Below are 23,577 nucleotides of genomic sequence, written 5' to 3' on the forward strand. Positions count from 1 at the left end.
CTATACAGCCACAGATTACTTCGAACTCCTGGTTCTCCTGTTTCCACTGGTCAAGTACCAGGATACTTTATATATTTTAAAAAGCCAAAGCATTACTGCGCTCAACCCTAAAAAAATTCAAATCAAAAAACAAATTACAATACTCATTGAGAAGAAATATGGATATATATGAATATATACTTAGAGAAGAATTCTAAACATTACCTCATGTTCAGAAATAGATAATAGCCATAAGAGGAGAGACTACATTTTTCATCTGAGAATATACTTAATTATTTAGTCTGAAAGGTACTTACCAAAAGCTAAAAAGTGAATGAGTAGACCAACAGTCATAGCCAGGAGCAGGACTGTTGCTATGACAATGAAGGCTACTACAAACGGACTGAAGAATCTTGACTGTGGTATCACTGATCTTGGCCTGAGAATAGGAATAAAAGAATGTCTCTCAGTTACTTGGAAATGTGTACTTTCAGTGTTCATGGCTGTCTTTTTGAATCTCTTAGCTTGTCCATGAATCTCATCATAGAAGCCTAGTCCTAAGAATCAACCTGAAACCTACCAGGGTGTTCTTAATATTTTTCGTTTTGGAGTTTGTTTCACAGAACTGTTGAATTTTTGAAGTAGTTTGGTAGAATAATAAGAATATCTGACCTATGGTGTAGAATTACTTTATATTTTTCTACCAGTCAATATACTTTGGGGTTTTTATTTGTTTGTGTTCTTGAGAGAGGATCTTACTTTGTATCTCCGGCTGGCTTGGAACTTGTAGACCTGTGTAGATCAAGCTGGCTTGAACGCCTAGAAATCCACCTACCACTGCTTCCTGAGTGCTGGGACTAAGCATCTGCAACACAATGCCCAGCCCACAACCGGATGCTCTTAAGATTAATCACTAAAGATCTGTCATACTGCGAGGCCTTCCAAGCTCCCAAACTTGGTACTATCACAGCAATCCATCTTAACTAGGGGCCCTGACCAAGGGTGTGCTTAGGAGAGACCACATTGAGTGTGAAGGATGAAAGAGGAGACAGGTGGGGTGGGGTGGGGTTGAGGATTAGAGCAATAGCTTCCTTCAAGATGTTACTTCACATTATTACAGATGATGACGTGGACAAGGAAGGGAGCAAGGGCAGCAGTGGTTCTCAACCTTCTTGGTGCTGTGACCCTTGGGTACCGTTCCTCATGTTGTGCTGACCCCTAATCATGAAATTATTTCCATTGCTACTTCATAGCTGTAATTATACTACTATTATGAATCATAGTGTAAATATGTGATGTTCAGGATATCTGATATTCAACCCTTGTGAAAGTGTCGTTCTGCCCCCAAAGGGTTGACAATCACTGGATTAGAGCCCTCCAACAGCAGATGAATAAGGCATGTGACTTATTCCTTAAGACTTCATAATCTGCAGTGTAGGCCAACCCATTTGTATTAATATACTATTTCATATTACAGTAGGCATATCAGTTCGAACAATCTGACTCACTGTCTCCTTTCCTCCAGGAGAGACATGGCCATGGACACTGCCCTGGGAAGATCACCGGGCAGCTCCTTGTTTGGGTAGTCATCATGTTGTCATTTGCCCAAAGAAATGGGAATAACTGTGCCTATCTCACAAGGCTATTTGAAGATGAAATGAGGATATATAAGATATGATTAAAATGTTCCTAATTAATAGGTTAATCTGTGGATTCTTTCAGAATAGATATTTTTCATGCTGTTGTTTCTGATGCTTTAGGCTCTGGAGGGGTCAGGCCTACTTCAGGGTTTTATAAATATTTATGATATTTATAAATATTGATTGCACACAAACTCCTGGGTATGTTTCATATTTTAAAATCTTAACAGAACTGGGACTCTGTTACATTTAGGCAGATTCTAGTCTGGCTTCCACTTTTTTTTTCTATTTGCTTTGAGACATTCTGAGGTGAGAAAGGAATTTTCTAAGGTGATCATTGGTTTCTTGAGTTTAGGTTTCAAGGCAGGGTTGCCCCGCAGTGCTTGAATTATGTCCAGATAACAGATTCATAAATGGCACTCTTCTCCTTGTTGCAATACACTCTTTGTATATTATGTGCTGTGCATGGGATCAAGGACACTTTAGAAGATGGAGGTGGATGCAGATTTGCCAACTTGCATTTTTATTGACTAGATACATTATAAATTAAAAATATGTTCCTGATTAAACATATCTTTTAATGATAGTGTATTTAAATACACATAGTAGGAAGGAAATTTCCCAAGAATAATGCAATAAAGAGATAAAAAGACATAGCTTTGCCTTTTAAATCAATTCTACTTCATCTTCTTAATTTTGTTGTACTGGTGAAAACTGGCTTTCTTAGTCCAACAGTTGGGAGAAAACTGGAATTTTGACACTTACAACTCTTTGAGTATCAGTGGATTCACTTGTCACCTCAGGGGGTTGTTGTGCCAGTTATATCCTACCACGGGCCACAGTATTTGGGGTTTGTAAGCTCAGTAACTGTTAGTTACTGCTGAATAGTAAGAGATAGAGTGGAAGCCAGGGTGAACCCAAAGTCTCCAATGGGGTCAGTCTTCTACAGAATAACTAGAGGCAAACTTTATTTCTAGAGGTGAAATCTGGTGTGGAGTAAGAGGTAATTAAAAACAAGGAGTAAATTGAAAGTCAACAAAGAAAGCCTCAATGTTAAAAACTAAAGGTGGGGTATAGCAGAATAGCATTAGGAATCATTTTATTGGTTTTATTTTTACATCAGTAGTGTTTGAGTTTACCCTAGATCTCTAGTCTATCTAGTCTCTGGTTCATGGTTACACAAACAGTGCCATGAGAAGTTCCTTCTCATGGAGTGGGCCTTAGATCAAATCAGACATTTGTTGGCTCCTACTACACGTTCTGTGCCATCATTGTCCTAGCATATTTTGCAGGTGGGATAGATTATAGGTCAAACAAAGGTTTTGTGGCAGGGTTGGTGTCCATGTTTCTCTTTCAGTAGCCTGAAGAAGACCTTTCCACAACAAAGAGACCAGAACATAGAGGTGAGGACTCCAGTGCCTTACCCAGTCATTATCAGAAAGGTTTCCTCTGGCAACAGATCAGAGCAGATGCAGAGACCCACAGCCAGACATTATGTGGAGAGAGTCTAAATCAGAGGTCTCCATAAAATTCATACCCTCAGAGTTCATGAAATCCCATGGAAGAGGAGGCAGAAAAATTGTAAGAGCCAGAAGGGATGGAGGACACTAGGAAAACAAGGCCCCCTGAATCTACCAAGCAAGGTACATACGAGCTCAAAGTAAGCATAGGGCCTGCATGGGTCTGCATCAGGTCCTCTGCATATATATTATAGCTTTCAATTTAATATTTTTATGGGACTCCTGACTGTGGGAATGAGTGAAAAAGAGTCAGATCTCTGACTCTTGGGACTCTTCCTCTTGTTCGGTTGCTGTGTCCAACTTTGGGATGATAGTTTTGCTTCGTCCTTTATTTTGTCATGGTTGGTTATTATCACTTACAAGCCTGTTCTTTTCTAATGAGAGACAGGAAGAGAGTGAATCTGGAGGGGAGGAGAGGTAGGAAGGAACTAAGGAGAGTAGAGGGAGTGGAATAATCAGTATCTATTGCATGAGAAAAGAATCAATTTTCAGTAAAAGAAAAAAAGAATACAGTAAAATTTCTAAAATAGAAAAGGAAACAAAACAAAAAATGAAGTTTGGAGTCAGCACATGCTTCAGTTTGGATGAGCCTCCCCTCCCATGGGAATGTCCTTGGAGCTAACTTTGCCTTTAGTTCTCTGAAACCATCTTAAACAGAGAGACTGGGAAGCACCATGAGACAGATGACTCAAGAAACAAAGGGTGTGGAACCTAAATTACCTTAATCTCTCAAGGGACAATTACATAAGAATCGATTGTTCCACCCTTCAGAAACAGCTGAGGAAGTATCTGCTGTGTAACTCTGAGGTAAATCTCTGTCTGCATGCTGCTGCTGATAAAGCTTATGGTAATTCCAGATGAACTATAAGCTTCGTAAACTTATAGAAAGTATGTTCACAAACATTTGTTTGAATTTTGACTTATATTGGAGTTGAAGTCTGTGTAAGGAAATAGTTTGCTTTTATTTCAGAATCTTGACCAGCAAGATTTTTAGTGCTCGCATTAAAACAGAAAGAACAAATATTCATTTGTAGTATGATTTCCATGATGACCCAGCTTCCTGTCCTCTATTGCATTTTTAATAGCTTTATTGTGAAAACCTTGTGTCAGATATTACACATGTAGACTGCTAACTTTCACAGCAATTTCATGAAGTCACTAGTAGAGTCCATCTGAATACAGGGAAAGTGAGGCTGAGAAAGTAAATTCTTCTTGATCAAGAATAGCAGAGCTGGAAATGGAAGCCAGGGAGGCTTCAATGAACCATCACAAACTTCCTTACATATATGTCCTAAGTTACCAATATTTCAGAGGACAGGAAAGTGCTGGGTTTCTTGTCTCTCTTTATCTCACTTTGGGAAAAACAAGGATAACCAAATTTCTTGATTGCCTTTCAAATGTCTAGAATTTTGTCTTACACATGGTATGTATGTATAGTTGAATATAGAATTTTTATTTCTTTCCAATCAATGCTTGAAAATACTTCTAGGTATTTTTGAAAAAGAAAAATCCGCCCCCTTCTATCCCTCATTTGAAATGTGCCTGTCTTTAAGATATAGCATTTGACCTTTTTATTTGACATTTAGGAATCATGATGATCACCCTTGCCATTCCACCTTCTGTGGGATAATGCAAGAAATCCACAGAGTCTGCTTAAAGGGTAAAGAAATTCATTAGGGAGGAAAACTCATTACAGCATGGGAGATTTATTGTAGGGGCCTGAAAGGCTGAGTTACAATCCCATGCTATTCTTCTGCCTGGGCTGTCTCAGCATCTAAACCCATGAGAGAGAAGAGAGCAGCTTCTGTGTCTAGGGTCTTAAGAGTAGCTCTGAGCCATGCCTAGGGGCAGGTATTTCAAGTCCACAGGTAGGACAGTTACCTGCTACATCTCCAGGGGCAGTGCTTCAAGATCATAGACAGATCAGCTATCCACTACATCTCCCTCTTTTGTCTAAGAAAGTTCTGGACTCTGGAGTAATAGCCCGGGAGCCTGCATGGGACCAAACTAGGCTTTCTGAATGTGGGTGAAAGTTGCATGGCTTGATGTGTTTGTGGGTTCCCTGGCAATGGGACCAGGACTAATCCCAGGTACACAAACTGGATTTTTAGAGCCCATTTCAATGGTGAGATGCCTTATTCAGCCTTGATGCAAAGAGGAAGGGCTAGGTATGTCCCCAACTTGGTATGCTAGCCTGTGTTAACTACTCAAAGGAGGCCTTACCTTCTATGAGGAGGGCATGAGAGTAGAATGGGGGAAGGTGGGGGGGGAGCGGGAGAAGAGGAGGGAGGGGGAACAGGGGTTGGTATGTAAAAGGAAAGAATTTTTTAAATAAAAAAGGAAAAAAAATAAAAAGGTTCTAACCTAATACAAAACTATATACAAAAGGAACGATCATCAAGTATTGTCCAGGAGAGGGGAAAGGTAATCACATAAACAAAGATAGAAATACAATTAGCAAGAACAACATCAAACAAGAGACCTACTACATCTCTAGGAGTGGTGCTTCAAGGTCATAGGACAGCTAGCCACTGCAGTGGCATCCTCACCTGTGTGCATCCCTTTAGCCAGACCCAATGTCTGTGTGTGGTACCTTCTTGGAAAATATTTGTATTTCAGTTGGCTGGCTTACTGATCCTTAAGAGAAATCAGGCATCATTCTTCACCACTGGGAAGTTCTTTTCTTTCCCACTAGTGCTGTGAGATATCTTTCTGTATGCTGTGAATATGTGTGGCTCCCACTGGATAATAAATAAAGCTGCATTAGCCTATGACAGGGCAGGCTAAGGTTAGGCAGTACATTCAAACTAAAGATGGGACAAAGAAGGGTGGAATCTGGGGAGATGCCAGCCGCCACCGAAGGACCAACAAGATGCCAGCAGACCAGTAACGCCACAGCCACGTGGCAACATATAGATTAATAGGAATGGATTAATTTAAGATGAAAGAGTTAGCTAGCCAGAAAGTGAAGCCATAGGCCATACAGTTTATAATTAATATAAGCCTCAGAGTAATTATTTTGTGAGCAGCTGCGAGACCTCAGGGTCAGGTAGAACACAGGAAAAGTTAAGGATGTGTTGCTTTGGAAAAGAGGTTCTGCTTTTCTTTCCACAGAAGATGAGAAGCTGTGGATTCCTTTCAGGCTAATATGGTTCCATCAAGGAAGACCCCCTGAGAGGTCTTCAGATGATCCAACATCCAGAATAGCTTCAAGGCAACTGGCTCAGAAAATACAGCCTCACAGACTACTCCAGTCAGGACTTGACCATAATTCTAAATTTTTCTTTGTCTTCCCATAAGACTACCAGTGTCCCCAATCAGCAGGAAGTAGCCTAGAAAATTATACCCACATTCCCAAAAAATGGATTATGGATGTTTGTCTTTGTTTAGAGGTTGGCTACAAATTGTTATTGGTTATAGTCAATCTCTTTCTGAAAGAAAAAAGGGATAGATATGATAGGACAAAAGGGTAGATTATTGAATCTACTTTTAAAGAGCAACAACTTGTTTAAAATGTTTTACATTGCTATGGATTTTAGTTTATTGATACAAATTTAAAGTTAATTTTGTTATACTGTATATAGTTCTACTCTTGTTTTAGGTATGTTTATGCAACTCATTTTAAAATTATAATGTATAATTAAGAAATACAGATTAATAATTAGTCATCTATGATAATCAAACTTATAGTCATGTTAGTTTTCTAGGTATACATAGATATATTTTAATTAGGTAGATAATCTTGAAATACTTCAGAGACCTGCAGAATATGGCATATAAATGTTTTAAAAACTTAGACTTTTCTAAACAATGAGACTCATCTGCTCCTGACAGCACCAATTACTTCAAAGATGATGATGGGCATTGAAGAAACTCATTATGGGGTTTGCTTTCTTTGTGGCAAAAGTTAGCCACTGGGCAGAAAAGTGCCCTTGCTTCAATTGCTTGGCAGGATGCTGTATAAACTGGACGTGCAGGACCCATAGGAACGTGACCACTGAACTTTGCAAGGCAAGATGGTCCTTCAGGTTCCTGCTTCACAGAAGAAGCTGCCAGATATTCCACAAGACACTGGGAGAAGCGACTGATGAACTTTGTTAGAATGGGTGGAATAGTCCTTAAAATTTCCTGCCAGGTGTGTAGGCTGAAGATGGATGCCCCAACATTACAAAGGCACTTTGGATGACTGTCCAGGCAGCCAGATGTCTCTGTCATTTCTAGAAATATGGAAGTTGCTTGCAATGCACTTCCTGTTTACTCAGGTAATACAATATCCTTCTGGGATCTTTGATCAAGTTAAAGACTAGATTGTTATAATTATAGTTTTCCTTAGTCATGGTAAAAGGTAAATTATATATGAAACTGTAGACTCACAAAAATGAGGTAGATGATAGAATATTTTCTTTAAGTTTTAAACATAAATAGACTAGATATTATAATTGTAATTCTTGCTTGATAGCTGTTTTGTTATATATAATTTTACTATGTTAAAATTAAAATCTTCCTTTTCAGTTAGACAGACAAGGGGAAGTGCTGTGGGATGTCTTTCTGTATGCTGTGAATATGTGTGGCTCTTATTGGATAATAAATAAAGCTACACACTGCTACCCCTCATCTACTCTCATAAGGCTTGATATGTTTTTCTCCTCTCTTCTACACGTTCACACATCAAACAAAGGCATTTCTGCCAGATTCTACTCGCTGGACACTTGCTCAGGAAAAGTATCTCTGAACGTTCTTTCTTAGTCTATGTTCTATGACTAGCGCAGGACCATGGAATTTACACAGGCATTGTTAATGGGAAAACTGACAAATTACTCTACAAAAAGATTAAAAAAATAATTTTACAGTAGTTTGGAGAGACTCTTAAAAATTAGAGTGCACACTGTGCATTGCAGCTTTGAACGCTGATGAGTACAGGTTTAAATCAGGGAACAGTCTCTACCAACTATTAAATACTCACCGTGTGCCTGTGCTGTCCTGGGCTCTCCTACATCATCTCATCTAATCCTCATAAAAAAATGTGCTTTATGGATGAGGAAACCGTGGCTTAGGGATTAAGTTACTCAGCTAGTAAGTGACAGAGCTGTCATGTGAATCCGGGTTTGTCAAGTTCAGTTTGCCAAGGTCCACATCAGATGGGAGGAGAGTGTCTGCTAATTATATGTTTTGAATAACACTCATCACACTTGCTACTTGTTGACATTAAAAGATGGAAAATCCAAACATACTTTACAGACCTTCTCTTATGGAATATGCAAATAAAATGTGTTTATATTACATGTTAGAGTTGTGACAAATATAAGAGCTATATCCAAATGAAGATACTTTATTTTAGTCAGTCTCAACTCCGGGTAGGTTTTTGCCATAAGTCAGGCAGTGGGAACTATCCAATGAAGTGGTTTAGATTTTACTTTTTTTAAGTTAAAGAATTCTTTGTTTAAACAAAGTCTCACTTGGAAACTCAATACTTTAAAACAGATCAAAATAGAGAATCTTCTTTGTGGGAATGGGCTCTCTGTTTCCTGTTTTACTAGTTGAACTTAGTTGAACTCTTTCATTTGTTTTTTGTTTCATTTCTCATGATAACCTTAAGTAAACAGAATACTCTGTAAAAAGAAAGAAGGCAGCATTCCTCAGGATTGTGTAACTTGATGGCAGCCAGCACCGGAGTCATGGCTTGTTGAATATATTTGCTTAGTAGAGAATTCTCAGTTCATATGGAAGAGAAGAATTCTATACTTGAATGAAAAAATCTGTATCATGCTGATAAAATCCATTTTGCTTTAATGATTTGTATTCTCACTTCTTTTGATCTTGAATTGCATTTAAATTTACTTAGTTTTCTTGATGATGTAAACCGCTCTATACACTTAAAGATACAGAGGCAGGAAATGTGGGGACCTATGTGTTTTGGGAGAACTAGAAAAAGGCAACTTCCTTAAAGGGGTGTCCTTTAGGCTGCATGTGGCTCCCCTCTGGGGCAGACAGCTTGGCAGGGAGCATGGGCTTCACTTTATGCCCCAATCTTCCACTGGAAAGCCACACATTTTGTACACCGTTCAAACTGCACAGCTGAACAGGAATGCAGGACACTGTTCAAACTGTACAGCTAGAGAGTAATGCAGAACACTGTTCAAACTGTACAGCAAGAGAGTAATGCAGGATAGTATTAAAATGCACAGCTGGATAGCAATGCAGGACAGTGTTCAAACTGCACAGCTAGACAGTAATGCAGAACACTGTTCAAACTGTACAGCTAGATAGCAGTGCAAGAGTGTCTTGCAGATGCTGCTTGGAGAATTAATCTTCTCATAAAGACACAAAAGACTACCATGTATATGTGTTTTTGTGCATGCCTACTCATGGGTGTGCATGGGTGTGCATGCATATGTGTATGAGATGAAGAGGGAAGGATGTTAAGGGAAAGAGAGCTGATGATGGTTAATGAATACTTGTTACCCGTGAACCTTGGAATATGAGTCCTGTTGCTTCATAGGCTGGTCATTTTGGCTTTCTGGAATTCAGTGTATGAGTATGAGAGGCCAAATTTGACTACATTAAAAATAATTTGACTGGATTAAAATATTCTATTATATAAATTTCCAGATGAAAGTGCCAAGTAACACATTAAAACACAACCCAGTTATGGCAGTGTGTATAATATTTAGGCAGCCATGAATTAATATGCAAAAACACAGCACCATGGTCCTATTTACATATGAGACTAAAATTTTAGTGATACATGATCCAGGATAAGTGAAACTTTGCTGTGGCTTATCAAAAGAAATAAAGGAACTATGAATTTTGGTCTGAGATTTTTACCAGCAGATGCTAATTCTTAATATAATAACTTGTAGTAATGAATGAAAATAAACTAAATGTTCACGCTCAGTGCTTAGGTATGTGGTTATTTAAACAGTGGATTGAAGGACCACACCTACTTCATTAAAGCATCAGTCAGTAGGGGATTATCTCATGTACTTAGGGCATGGTATAATGAACCTTAGGTCAAATGTTTAATTTTGTGTAGATTTTTTTTCCCCTACTAGTTCTTAGCTATAGGCTGGATACTCATTCCTATTTGTTTTTCCAAATAGGTGCTACTTCTGTAGTAATTCCACCCCTCCACCAAAAATAAATGGGAGGGGGATGGGATAAAAAGAAAGGGAAAGAAATATCGAATTAAGTGAGATGGTCTAGGAAGAAAGCTACATCACCTCTGATCTATACTGATCACTCCACTAAAGATGTCCACAAATTTTGTATATTTTAATACTTCTAGTTTCTTTTTCTTTCTTTCTTTCTTTTTTTTTTTTTTTTTTTTTTGGTTTTTTGTGACAGGGTTTCTCTGTGTGGCTTTGCACCTTTCCTGGAACTGACTTGGTAGCCCAGGCTGGCCTCGAACTCACAGAGATCCGCCTGCCTTTGCCTCCCGAGTGCTGGGATTAAAGGCGTGCGTGCGTCACCGCCGCCCGGCCTCTTTTTTTTTTTTTTTGAGACAGGGTCTCTCTGTGTAGCTTTGTGCCTTTCCTGGAAATCACTCTGTAGTCCACGCTAGCCTCGAACTCACAGAGATCTGCCTGGCTCTGCCTCCTGAGTGCTGGGATTAAAGGCATGCACCACCACTGTCTGGCTACTTCTAGTTTCTCCAACAATTAATTTGTTGATGTAATTCTGTTTCTCAGGTATCTTTGAAAACTCTGGATATATGTCTTGAAATGTTATTCCCTCTTAATTTTGAGTTCTCTGGAGAGTCACTACATCCAGGAGTTTCTGATACAGCCCTGTATTTCCTTATAATTCTGATGTCATTTCTTACTTCACTTTCATCTTCTGCTTCACCCCTCTGGGCTTCCTGGCTAGGCACACTAGGCACTCCTTAGCTTGGAGACTTGGCTCTTCCCTTGGCCTGGAGCACTCCTGCCTACTTTCAGTCATTGTTCAGTTGACATCTCAATATGTTCATAGCCACCCTATTTAAAATTGTACTTTATTACTCTGAAGAGAACTGTAGCTTACTGATACCTATACAGCTTGCTTATTTTATTGTGTGCTTCCTTAGATTGCTTTAGAAGTTCCTTAAAGGCTAGGGTAAACTAATTTCCTACTAACCCATGAGTAAAGCCTTTATTTTAGAAGACAGTGTCCCATTGCTCTGGCTTTTGTTTTCCTTTTGATGTGTCTTTTTTTTTAATTGAAAGGCTAGCAAATTGTTTAGTCACATCCCCCCTCTAAAGAGCAAAAACAAAATCCAACCCCACAAACCAGGTGGTAGACTAAGCCTCCAGACAACACATTCAAAGCTGAGAAGATTAAAAATAAAAATAATGAAGACAAAATAAGTCCTAAAGGCCAGTTCAGGGAACCTAGCTATGTACAAACATGTTAGCAACAGTGATGTAGCCTCACTCCAGAGGCCAGAATACATCCTAACAACCCACTCAAACTTTGGCTTGTCTTTTTCTTGCTTCTGACTAAGGCATAGGAATCATTGTTTGTTAATTCTGTGACAGAGTGCTTAAATAAGTTGACTTATTTGCAACGCTGACTTTGAAATGTTCACTGAAGGTAACTGGACAATGGACAAGGCAGAAATTACTTTAAAGAGAGAAGGAAAGCCCCAAACTCCACTTCCTGGCAAGAATGCACAGTTCAGTTTCATTTAGAGTCATGAAAAACAGAAACTTTGATGCATAGCAAAAGAAAAGCAGCTACGGAGCTGACGTGTGCTGGAACCACATGTACTGAGGACCAGGCTGTGCTACTACAACTACGTGCAAAAGTGTTTGTTGACTCCTCTCTAACAGTGACTGTTTTAAACACAGCAGCCCAACTAGCAGTTGGAACAATCCTTCTAGAGTTGGTGTCAGGCACAGCGCTTCTCCTCACAAGACTGGTTGTCTTTGTATTCCCGGGCTTCCTTCTCCAGGATAACATGTTAGGTATTTAAGGGTTTCCAAATATCTTAAGGAGCTTCCCTCTTACTCTCATTGGCAACAGTCTTGCAGGTGACATCAAACAAACTTTGATGTCTAAGTAGGTTGTAGCAGAATAAGTTTACAAAAATATTCCTTAGTCAACTTTCATGACTTCTTGGTCCCAAACAGACTTATCATTTGTCTGCTTTTCTTTGTTCTCATCATCACCAGGAAGAGAAGAGCCATCCTTGTGAGGGCTGTACTACTTGAATGATATTTTTATTTTAACTAAGAATTGTTGGATTGGATAGTAAAGGAACAGGTTCATCATCTCCTTCATCATCTGTTCCCAAAACTTCTAATAAGGTATTAATGGTCATAGATTGTTTGTTGATTTCTATGTCAATTCAAATTATCTCTTCATTAAACTCTACAATTTAATTGAAGGCATGGTGTTCAGTTTCAAGACCATGCACCCATGGCTGATAGGTGCAAGGTAGCATCCACAGGACAAGAAAAAGACAAGGTCACTTGCTCTAGTTTCTTAATATTCAACCTGCTCAAGAAGTGTTCATAGAAAGACCTTGGCTAAAGAACAATTCTCTTTTGATATTGAAAAGATGATAAAGGAATGCCACATATACCAAAGACACATCTTTATTCAGGAATTTGTTTTTATTTTATATATGTGAGTGTTTTGCCTGTGGAGGTCAGCAGAGGGCATCAGATTCCCTGGAATGACCATGTGACTTCTGGAGTCTGAACCTGGATCCTCTGAAAGAGCAACAAGTTCTCTTAACCACTGAGCTATCTTTCTAGCCCCAGCCATGGAATTTTGAAATAATAATACAGAGATGAAGTGCTATTGTAGCATGTCATATATTAGCACACCAATATAGTCATGACATTGATCTGTCCCCCTTCTCGTGATAATAAACTGGAAGACAGGATATTCTTTGGCTGTGGAAGGCTTATTCAAATAAATTTGAACATTCTTCCTTTTAAAATCAGAGTTCTGATGCAGTTTTTCTTTTAAACAAAATTATTTATTGTTCCCACCCCTCAATCCAGTCCTCCTCTGTTTCTGTTTAGTAAAGGGCAGGTCTTCTCTGAGTCTGATATAATTTTTTAACTATCATCTACAAAATGAAAGTGTCCAGATACTTGTCTGTGACCTTTGTTATTTATGATATTTTAGACTAAGGAGGGATCAGTCATCTGTCTATCTATCTATCTATCTATCTATCTATCTATCTATCTATCTATCTATCTATCCATCCATATTTTAACTTATGCCTCACCTAGTGGTTCATCTGGGAAGATGGTGTAGACTACTGAAGAATATTGATGGACACAGCATCATAAGAATTTCAGATTGCCCCTCACTCAACATGTGGCATATTTCATAATAGAGTCATCTTATATTTATTCACAGAAGGTATCTAAAGACTACCTGACGTTTCTGTAACAAGTCAATTAATGACTTTAAGATAAGTTTTTCTTATCGTTCTATTGCAATCTACATTTGTGTTTCTAAGAAGGCTATATTTAATGGTATTATAGAGCTGTACAGATAGTGGGTCCTTGTGTCCATGTGTGATGCCATGAAGCTTCTGCTTGCAAATGGACACAGTACCATTCTGATGGTTGTACCATTCTGGTTGTACCATTAAACAAAGCCTGCTTGGGTGGTCTGAAAGCAACACTGCCAAAAGAAACACTTCTGGAACTTTATGATCTTGGTATTTCATGTAGATGTATCTTGAAGGCACATATATTTTTTGCATGTGTCTGCAAGTATGGTATGTGTACATGGGTGTTTGTGTTCACATGTGTGCATACACATATCTGTGGAAAATCAGATTCAGCTTTGTGTGAGTTTCTCTATAACTCTATATCTTACATGCAGAGTCAGGGTCTTACAAGGAACCTGAAGATCTGGAATTCCTGCTAGTCTAGCTAGTCAGCTTGTCCTGGGCATCCCTCTCTCTGCTAACTATGGTGAAACTACTGTCAGTCCCTGTGCCAACCAGGTTTTTACTTAGGCACTGTGAAGCAGATGTTTGAAGCTGACATTTGTTTGGCAAACGCTCAGCCACTGGGCCACCTCCCCAGCTCCAGTTATTATAAGTTCTTAAAGTGACGGGAACAATTATCTCATTGTCTCTATTGTTGTCAAAGAACTGGTCCCAGTATTCAGAAAGTCCTAACACAGGCTGTCTTATATCCTAACTGATTGGTTAGCCAGAAGCAACAAAGCATATACTCTAGAGGGCACTGTTGTATAATGTCAGTATTGTATTTCTGAATTATAGAAAGATAAACACATGAAGTCGGCCAAGTTTCTAAGCAAAAAAATGACTACTTGACTGAAGATTTGTTCCTTGCCTGTATCCAAAGACAGGTCAAATAATATTTCTTTTCTATCTGGATTTAGTTTTCAAATAGACAAGTCTTATTTTTTTCCTTATTTTATTTTTAAAAAGATGTTCTTTCACCTTTACAGGCATCAATCTCATTTTCCTGCTATTTGAAAATTATGAATATTCATGATGGTATGTGTGTTATTTAGTTACCAAAATGCTTCTTTTGGAAATGAATATATTGAATACTTGAGTGTCTCTTGGGATAAAACTTCTGAAATCTGATTTTGTTGCGGGTTTCTGCAAGTAATCGACAATGAAAGTGGACTGAACTTCAGGGACAGAAAAATGACTCAGAAACCCTTTTAGTTCAGCACTCCAGGCCAGTTGGCAGGCAACCGCTCCAAGAGGGATATTAAATAGGTGGTGGGTGGGGGAGGGACATTAATGTGGATGGTAAGCAATTTGTTACACAAAACAGTGAAAGCGTCAACGATTTGGGATGATTTTCTTCTTACACAATGTAAAGCTCTTAACTCTTAGGATAATGTTCCTCCCACTCCACTCACTTGCATTATCTTTTACTGGGTGGAGTCACCAACAGTTCATTAGAGATTGCTCATGAACCCGGTAAGACCTCCAAAGGTGAAGCACATATTTCCCTCACCTGTCACATGTCAGAATGGAGAAAATGCCAGAGGAGTAGGGTGATATATTGTGCCCTCCCACTATATTGTGCCCCTAATAAAGCTTATCTGAGGGTCAGAGGAAAAAGCCAGCCACTATATTACACACAGAAGTCAGGCAATGGTAGCACACTCCTTTTATCCTAGCATTCAGGAGGCAGAGATCCATCCCGATCTCTGTGAGTTCAAGGCCACACTGGGGAACAGAGCCTGTCATGGTGACACATACCTTTAATTTCAGCACTAACCACAGAGGTCTGGAGGTCTGTACAGACACAGGAAGTAATGTAGGTGGGCAGAGAGAGGAAGTGAGATGCAGAACAGAAAGGCATATAGGTGTGGGTATACAGGAAGTCTCTTTGGCTGAGAATTTCCAAGTGGTAAGAATGTGGCTGAATTCTTTCTGCTTTTCTGATCTCCCAGGTTTTTCCCCAAATTCTGGCTTTTGGTTTTTTTTTTATTTATAAGACCGTTTAGCAATTCATCTTACAGAGGAGAATCAAAGACTCACAGTTACACTCAGGCTGCTGATGGTAGAATAATGCCGTCCTGTGACTATACCTCAGCTCTGTTTCTTCCTCCCCTACTGCGTCTGAATCCATGAGACAGGATTGTTCTCAAATTAATCTGAGCACATAAACATTTATATCTGAAGGACCTAGCATTTTAAAAGTACACAGTGTTCTCAGGGCTTAGGAAAGTTTTACTTTGAGACTTGCCCAAGGCAGGAAAGAAAACTGCACATCTGGCTTAGAAAATGTTACTCATATATAAGTACTCAAGAAAAAATTTTTTTGCTATACACCTTCATATTAGAAGGCATCTATCTTAAAGCCTTATAAAGCAGTCATTTCATATGTTCTTCTTAAATTTTAATATATATTTGAATTATCTACTAAAATGTATATTTTAAGTTAGTGACTTTGGATGTAAAACTCTTCTACTCCAAGGAGCTTCCAAATTATGTACAAGTATTACATTATTTTACAGCAGAAGTTTTAGAAACAATTGGACTACAGAAGTTCAAAGACAAAATGAAGAGATTTTTATTGACACACACAAGTTCTCTGTCTCTTAAAGTCATCTAATAGACAACCTTCGGCTTTTGGATCATTAAAAAAGTTCAAAGGCTTATCTTATTGCTCCATTAAAGTATGTTAACCCCAATATACAGTGACATATAATTTAATTTTTATAGAAAGTGAAGGGAAGAAGGATTAGGGGTGTCTATGTTCGGGTCTTAGTGATGAGATTTGTACTATTTTCCATTCATCACTGTCTCTACAAAGTACGTCCCAAAGAGATGAGGAATCGATACTCTGAATGAATACAGGGCAGTGGTAGTATTGCTGCAAATGTGTGTATTCTCCAGAATAACTTGATTGGCATATATAGACCTAGATTTAAAAATGTTCTTGATAATTGTCAAGAGGTTAACCTTATTTAATTTCAATAGGAGAGTGTATGGCAAGCACTTTAAATTCATTTAAAGTATTGGAGTCAGCAATGGAGAGATGGGAAGTGAAATGCTATGATTGATGGAGTAGGAGGAAGACTGAGGTACAGATCATTAAATGTACAAGTTTTAGTCATAAAAATTCATGGACAAAAATCTTGAAGTAGAAAAGACAGTTTAAAATATATTGGGTGAAATAAGTCAAGGGAGATGATAGAAATGGATTGGGACCATTCTTTTAGAACAGCTGACCAGTGGTTGCTACCTATAACTAAGAGAGGAGAGCTGGGATGGACCCCATTTGTATTTTCCATGGTTAATTTTGTTTAATTATTCTATGTAGTAAATGGCCATTGTTCTCATAGACAAAACAAAAGGTAGCTTATAGTGAATCATCGACCATGCCTAAGATTAACTATTTCAAGTGCTTTTAAGTAATATTTACTTTCATGAATGTATTTTTTTTGGTTGTTTGAGACAGGGTTTCTCTGTGTAGCTTTGCGCCTTTCCTGGAACTCACTTGGTAGCCCAGGCTGGCCTTAAACTCACAGAGATCCGCCTGCCTCTGCTTCCCGAGTGCTGGGATTAAAGGCGTGCGCCACCACCGCCCGGCTCATGAATGTATTTTTAAGCACCATCTTGTATTGTTTTCAGAAGCAAAGGAAATAACTGGGCTGCTCTGGACCATTTTCCCAGGATGGTTATGTTCATAATGAAATGAACAGAGTTCCATGGTTTATGAAACAAAGATTCCAAGGCCTTTGCAAAAATTACCCTTTCTGAGACCCCATGAGAAATGCTGCATGATGTTCCCTTATCTTGGGAAACAGTTTTCATGGGGTCCCCTAAGACCACTATGATCAGCTCAACCCGCTTGACACACAAAAATCCCTTCTCTGGACTTCATTTTTCTTTCCTGTCATTTGGATAAGTAATCATTGAGGTTTCTGGAGATTGTCACACTTGCTTCTCTCATCACTCCTTTACATTGAAAGGATCTCCTCAGTTCCGTGAACTTTCCATGAAGTGGATACTCCCATCTCTAGTCCAGGCTCCCAGGCTTTGTCCACATTATGTTCCCAACAGGAGTATATAATAGAAGTGAAGGAGAAGAATGGGGAGAATAATCTGCTAAAACATATTCTATTCATAATGATAACTTAAATGCTACTTAAATAAGGAAAACATGTCTGTCTGCTCACATGTCAATTGCTAGATTTTCTATCTCTTCAATTGTCCTGCACTAGACTGTAAAATCAATGGGGGCTGGAGGGAGGCAGACATTACAGTTACTTAAGAATCTAGACTGAGTCTAAGCTAACTGGATTCACATCCAGATTTTATCATTTACATGTTATGTGAACCTGTGAAGTCTCCTAACCCCTTAATATCCTTATCTGCTAATTAGAGGCAACAAGAGTTAACGTCAAGTTGTATAAGAATAAATGAATTAAAATTTTTTTGGTAGTATTTGGTTCTTGGTTGGCCCTATGCTAGGGTTTGGTACATTAAAACAAAACGAAACAAAAAACAAACGCAGGATTGACTGATTTGTTGCCTACCATATCATCCTATGTTTTCAGTAAGTGAGTCCGTACAGGCTGTGATGGAGATGAAGCCTCATCCACTCTGCAATTCTGCCACACTTTCTAACATTGAGTGGAAAACCAGGTATCAAAGGGATTCTTTCATATTTTCTTAAACAATGCATCTGTTTATTCAATTGTTTCTGTTTTTATGTAAAACAGAAATGCATATGAAAAGCTATACATATAAGGCTCAAGATCTTTAATTACTACACAGGTAATAAAGAAAGTTCAGGTGTGAAAGCTATGGGCTTTGCCGTCACACAGTCCTATTTGACTACTATAATGTGACCTTTAGTTTCCCTGTGCAAAAACTAAAAAATAAAAGAGGATGATTACTTAGGAATTGTGATGATTAAATGACTTACTGTTTATAAAATATTAAGAAGTCAGCATGTGTCCAATAAACAGTAAATATTATCTTTTCTTCTATGTAAATCCTAATTTTAGTTGGAAATGTTATAATTTTAACATGCAAGAGAACTGATATATAATTAAAATACTTTTAACATTTTTTACAAAATTATTTGACAAAAGTTAAAATGCAATTGTATAGCACAGTACTTTTCTTAACAACATGCTAAATGATTAGTAGCATTCTGTAGAATGACAGAATATTGGCATCAGAAAGGAACTTCAAAAGTATCTCCTTGCTCTCATGCAGATGAATAAACTGCTATTTGGACAGACAAGTGGGACTGCAAAGGTCAGCACTTGATGGTCTGCCTCAGATTTTTCTATGAAGCTTTATTTTTTTTGTAACTCAGTGTGTGATAGGTACTCCATAAATATAATGTTTAGTAATGAATGTTGGAAGCACCAATAGCTACTGAGTGCTTGTATGTAACATTCTACTAGACACTGGAGTTGTGATAGAAGATGGCTGAGGTACTGCCCTTGTTTTCAAACACTCTATCTCACTTGGATAAGGTGTAGGCATAGCCTCTTCTAAGTATTTCATTGTCATAAAAACGTTCACTTTCATTAAAGCACCCCCTCCAATTTTGCGATTAAAAGAACTTTGATTGGTAGTAAATAGAGCAAATGATCAGTAAAAGATATATGCAGCATTCAATGCAAAAGAAAAGTTACATTCCAAACCCATGATTCTGGCTGATGGGTGTCTGTATCCTTGTATCACATGGCTTGCTTATATCAGACTTCATATTTGTATCGCCTTAGCAATCTGACACTGAAGACCTACTCTGTGGTCCACTTCTCCATCAGAGTCATGGGCAACTCTTCTGCTCAGCGTAGACTGAGAACCACATGCTCACACAGCTGTCCTTTCCTAAAATATTCTTATCTTTCTTTTTCTATCCTTCTCTTAATCTCTAAAATACCTTTTTCTCATTGCTTCATCTTTAATTGCTTAGTGTTGTTTCATGCTGTTTATTTCCTCCAGCTGATCTAATTCAGACAGTTTTAGTTACATTTAAGCCAATCATGTGCATAAGAACAGAGGAGTTTGGAAATTGCAAATTGTCATCAGTACCATTCACACAATTTCAAATGATCTGGTTGTGCTGTTCAAAAATCTACATTCAAGATTCAGACAGATGAGGACAACCAAAGTTTATATTTTAAGAAACACTGATCTGTGCATAATTTCTTGACTGTAATGTCCAACTGTAATCTTCACATATCTCCACTTGGCATTTAGCATTCAGTATTTCCAAGATAAAGTATTTATCTTATCCATTCTAACTCTCACAACCTTCTCTTGTCCCACTTTCACCCTTTTCCATGTTCTTAAATACTGAACCAGCCTTCAGCTGGGCTCAATTCACCAAGAGAGATGTATCCCACAAGTATCTTCTACTCTACAAGGAACTAGAGTTGTCTTTGTGTACTATCTTGGTCAAGGTTCCCATTTCTGTGAAGAGACACCATGATCACGACTACTCTTATAATGGGAAACATTTACAATTCTCTTAGGATATAAACCCAAATATTTAATTTGGTCTTAAAAGAACCGTAAAATCTGTTCTATATGCATTCAAGTTTCTGCTTAAATAACACTTCTTCAGGGAAGTTTCCCACAAACATGTAGATTGATATGCTTTTCATGACAATACACATTTCAGTATCTTATTAACAAAAATAAAAAATAAAAAATTATCAGTCACTAATATGGCAGTCTTTTAGCCAATAAGGTTGGTATTTTCAATAAATATTGCTTTGTATTGCTGAAATTTCCACAAAACATGTTTCACAGTTGCTTCCATTAATCTTAATTAATCAAAACCATTAAAGTTTCCTTTATGACATTACTATAATTAGAATTGGAGAGTGGTTTGCTTATTTAATTTTTTTTTCTTTTTTGTTTTTTTGAGACAGGGTTTCTCTGCAGCTTTGTTGCCTGTCCTTAATCTCGCTCTGTAGATCAGGCTGACCTCAAACTCACAGAGATCCACCTGCCTCTGCCTCCTGAGTGCTGAGACTAAAGGCATGCGGCACCACCACCCGGCCACTTATTTAATTTTTTAGTGGTTGTTCTTTCAATAAATAAGACAAGAACAGGGCACAAGTCTTTCATATATAATTCTAGTACCTAACAGTTTCACAAACAAATTATGTGCTCAAAAGAACAGATATGTTCAGGTGATGAGTATATGAAGTATAATATAAAGAATAATAAGACAAATAGCACAAAGGAGTTATTAAATAAGACAGTTAAGTATGGCTTATTTTGCTATAAGCTACTAATGATTACTTTCAATGAAGAAAACTATTTTGCTTTTCAATAAATGGTTATGGTCTCCAGGACTACTAATTGCCTTCAAGACCTCCAGCTTATATAGTATTAAAACCACAAGGATGGACAGTACCACATAGGAAGTATAACTAGAGAAGAGAAGAACTAGTCCTCCAAAGCACTCTGAATTTGGAAGACAGGAAAATGAGAAGGAACTTCTAAGAAGCTGAGAAATTAAGTAGATCAGTGGGATCAATGAGAAACCAAGAAAGAAGTGTGGTGGAGATCATATATGGAGGAAGGAATGGACTGCTATGGAGGGATTATAAATAAGATAAGCATGGTGACTGATACCATATTTTACGATGTGGTTGATCACGAAGAGTTAACTAAGAGCTATTTCGGAGGTGTGCTAGTGAGAAACCATTTGTACTGGGATAAAAGGATTTGCAAACATAAGCATGCCCACTGTGTCACAGACAATTAATTTACAGAAATATACCCTGAAAAGACTCATGTACATTTGTACCATTGAGTCTGTTCAGGAGTGCTCAGGGTGGATGTCAGTTGTAGGAACCCTTACAATGTAATTCTTATAACCATGACCATAGATATACCAACACAGACTTCACAAGACAATTTTGATCACATATTATGCATTGCATGCAAATCAAACTTATGTTTTTGTGGATATGTCCCGATGATGGAAAACCATGAAGAAGATGAAGCACATTAAGATATCACCCACAGATGGCAGTTACATGGGAGGGAGGGGGAAACGGAAAGACATGGTATACTTGTGGAGGTGCCCAAAAGATCACTGGTACCAATGATGTTATTTCTTTTAGATAGATATTTGAATAGCCATAAATTCATTTTTTTAAATGTCCATGTCTTTGAGAAACCATTGTTTTGCTCATTAGAATTATTGGCTATCAAATCTTTTGTAATTTAAAAAGCATTCAATATAAATAAATTCATTTGTTAATCTAACCCCAGACATTGCAGGAGCTGAAACTTTTCAATATCAGGTTTGTGTTAGCTTACATCAATGTACCCTTTCTAACTATATAGCTGGGTCTAACTTTAGGAGTATGACATTATTTTTTGTTAAATTATATGTCCTGAAGATGATTCCATAGATTATTATTATGGGTAAGCCCCTCTTTAATCGGCATAATTAGACAATAAGCATCTTGTACTAGCATCTAGAATAGAAAACCACTAATACTCTACCACTTTAGCTTTTCTTTTTTTACATATATAAAAGAAATAAGACAGAACAGGTAAAACTTCTTTGTTGTTTCATCTCCAGTCTGGCTTCCTATTCCCACCCTACAGTCAACCGTGCATAATAGATTTAATGCCTCTTTTTTTGGTTTGTTTGTAAGACCATTGAGTACTTGGGTATTATATTCATGAATTAAATACAATATGTCTTGTTACTTTTTGAAAAAAGTCAAAAAAGTGCCCGTTATATTGTCATTATATAGCTTTTCTGAGGTAGTATTTATTTGGATCTGAATTATTTGCTCAAACTGCTATATAGTAACTCTTTGTTATAAATATTATGTTGCATTTATCTGTTTACCTGTTGAATAACTATGCCATGTATGCTAAGAGCTTGCTATAAAAAAAATAGTTCATTTTGACTTTGGAGCACTCAGCCCTAAATAAGATGTCTTTATAAAATCCCCTTCTTCAAGGCTCAGAGATCTATATAGAAGAGGAGGCAAAAGGATGGTCAGAGTCAAAGGTGATGGATGACTCAAAAAACAAAACAAAACAAAAAACAGTGTCTTTGAGACACAACAGGGCTAATACACATGAATACACAGATACTGTTTCAGCATGCACAAGACCTGGACAATTGAAACCAGATGAATCCCAGTATGAGAGAGGAAGTAGACACAAAGTCCCAACCCTAACCAAGAAGCTATTTGCAATTGATATGCCCTGAGAAAAGGAACATCAGTTTCTTCAAATGGAGTGTCACTGGGTATATCAGCCACACTTCAGGGGAGGTCTCATGCCTAGGGATTAGTTGAACAACACAAAAAACAGACTCCATGGTTTGTGTGTGTCCTTTGTTCTTATATTTTTTTTTTTTTTTTTTTTTTTTTTTTTTTTTTTTTTTTTTTTTTTTTTTTTTTTTTTTTTTTTTTTTTTTTTTTTTTTTTTTTTTTTTTTTTTTTTTTTTTTTTTTTTTTTTTTTTTTTTTTTTTTTTTTTTTTTTTTTTTTTTTTTTTTTTTTTTTTTTTTTTTTTTTTTTTTTTTTTTTTTTTTTTTTTTTTTTTTTTTTGAGTTCAAAGAATATTTAATAATTTGATTATAAAATATATCCTTTCCATTTTGGAGGCATGTGGCATGTTAGCATAAACCCAGATTCTGGTGTCAGATTAACTAGTTTTAAGTACAAGCATCCATTCTTATGAGCTATAATCATCAAAGTGTTAATAAATTGTATATCATAGCTTCCTTATATGTACATGGCAAGAATAATGCTTTTGTATCATGTGTTTGCTATGAACACTAAACACTTTTAATGTTCATTATATATTTAGAATGAAGCCTAACACTAAGCAATCCCTTTACTATAATTAATAATGTTTTATTACTCCAAAATTATGATGTCTAAAGATCATGGTAAGCTAGTTTAGCAATAAACAAAGCAACACAAGCAGAATCTATACATGAAAACTGAGACACCTTGTTATTTGCCCCTAAA

General features: G+C 37.4%; 1 protein-coding gene across 1 annotated transcript in view; it reads right to left on the minus strand.

Moving 5' to 3' along the window:
* The window catches only part of Tmprss11d (transmembrane serine protease 11D), a 63,436-nt gene that overhangs the window by 33,215 nt on the left and 6,644 nt on the right, over positions 1–23,577 (minus strand). The window contains exon 3 of the mRNA XM_006983810.4: positions 297–418. Within this exon, the coding sequence (XP_006983872.3) occupies positions 297–418 (122 nt within the window). The remainder of the gene's footprint in view (positions 1–296; positions 419–23,577) is intronic.

This window comes from Peromyscus maniculatus, chromosome 10, assembly GCF_049852395.1.
Source record: "Peromyscus maniculatus bairdii isolate BWxNUB_F1_BW_parent chromosome 10, HU_Pman_BW_mat_3.1, whole genome shotgun sequence".
NCBI lineage: Eukaryota > Metazoa > Chordata > Mammalia > Rodentia > Cricetidae > Peromyscus > Peromyscus maniculatus.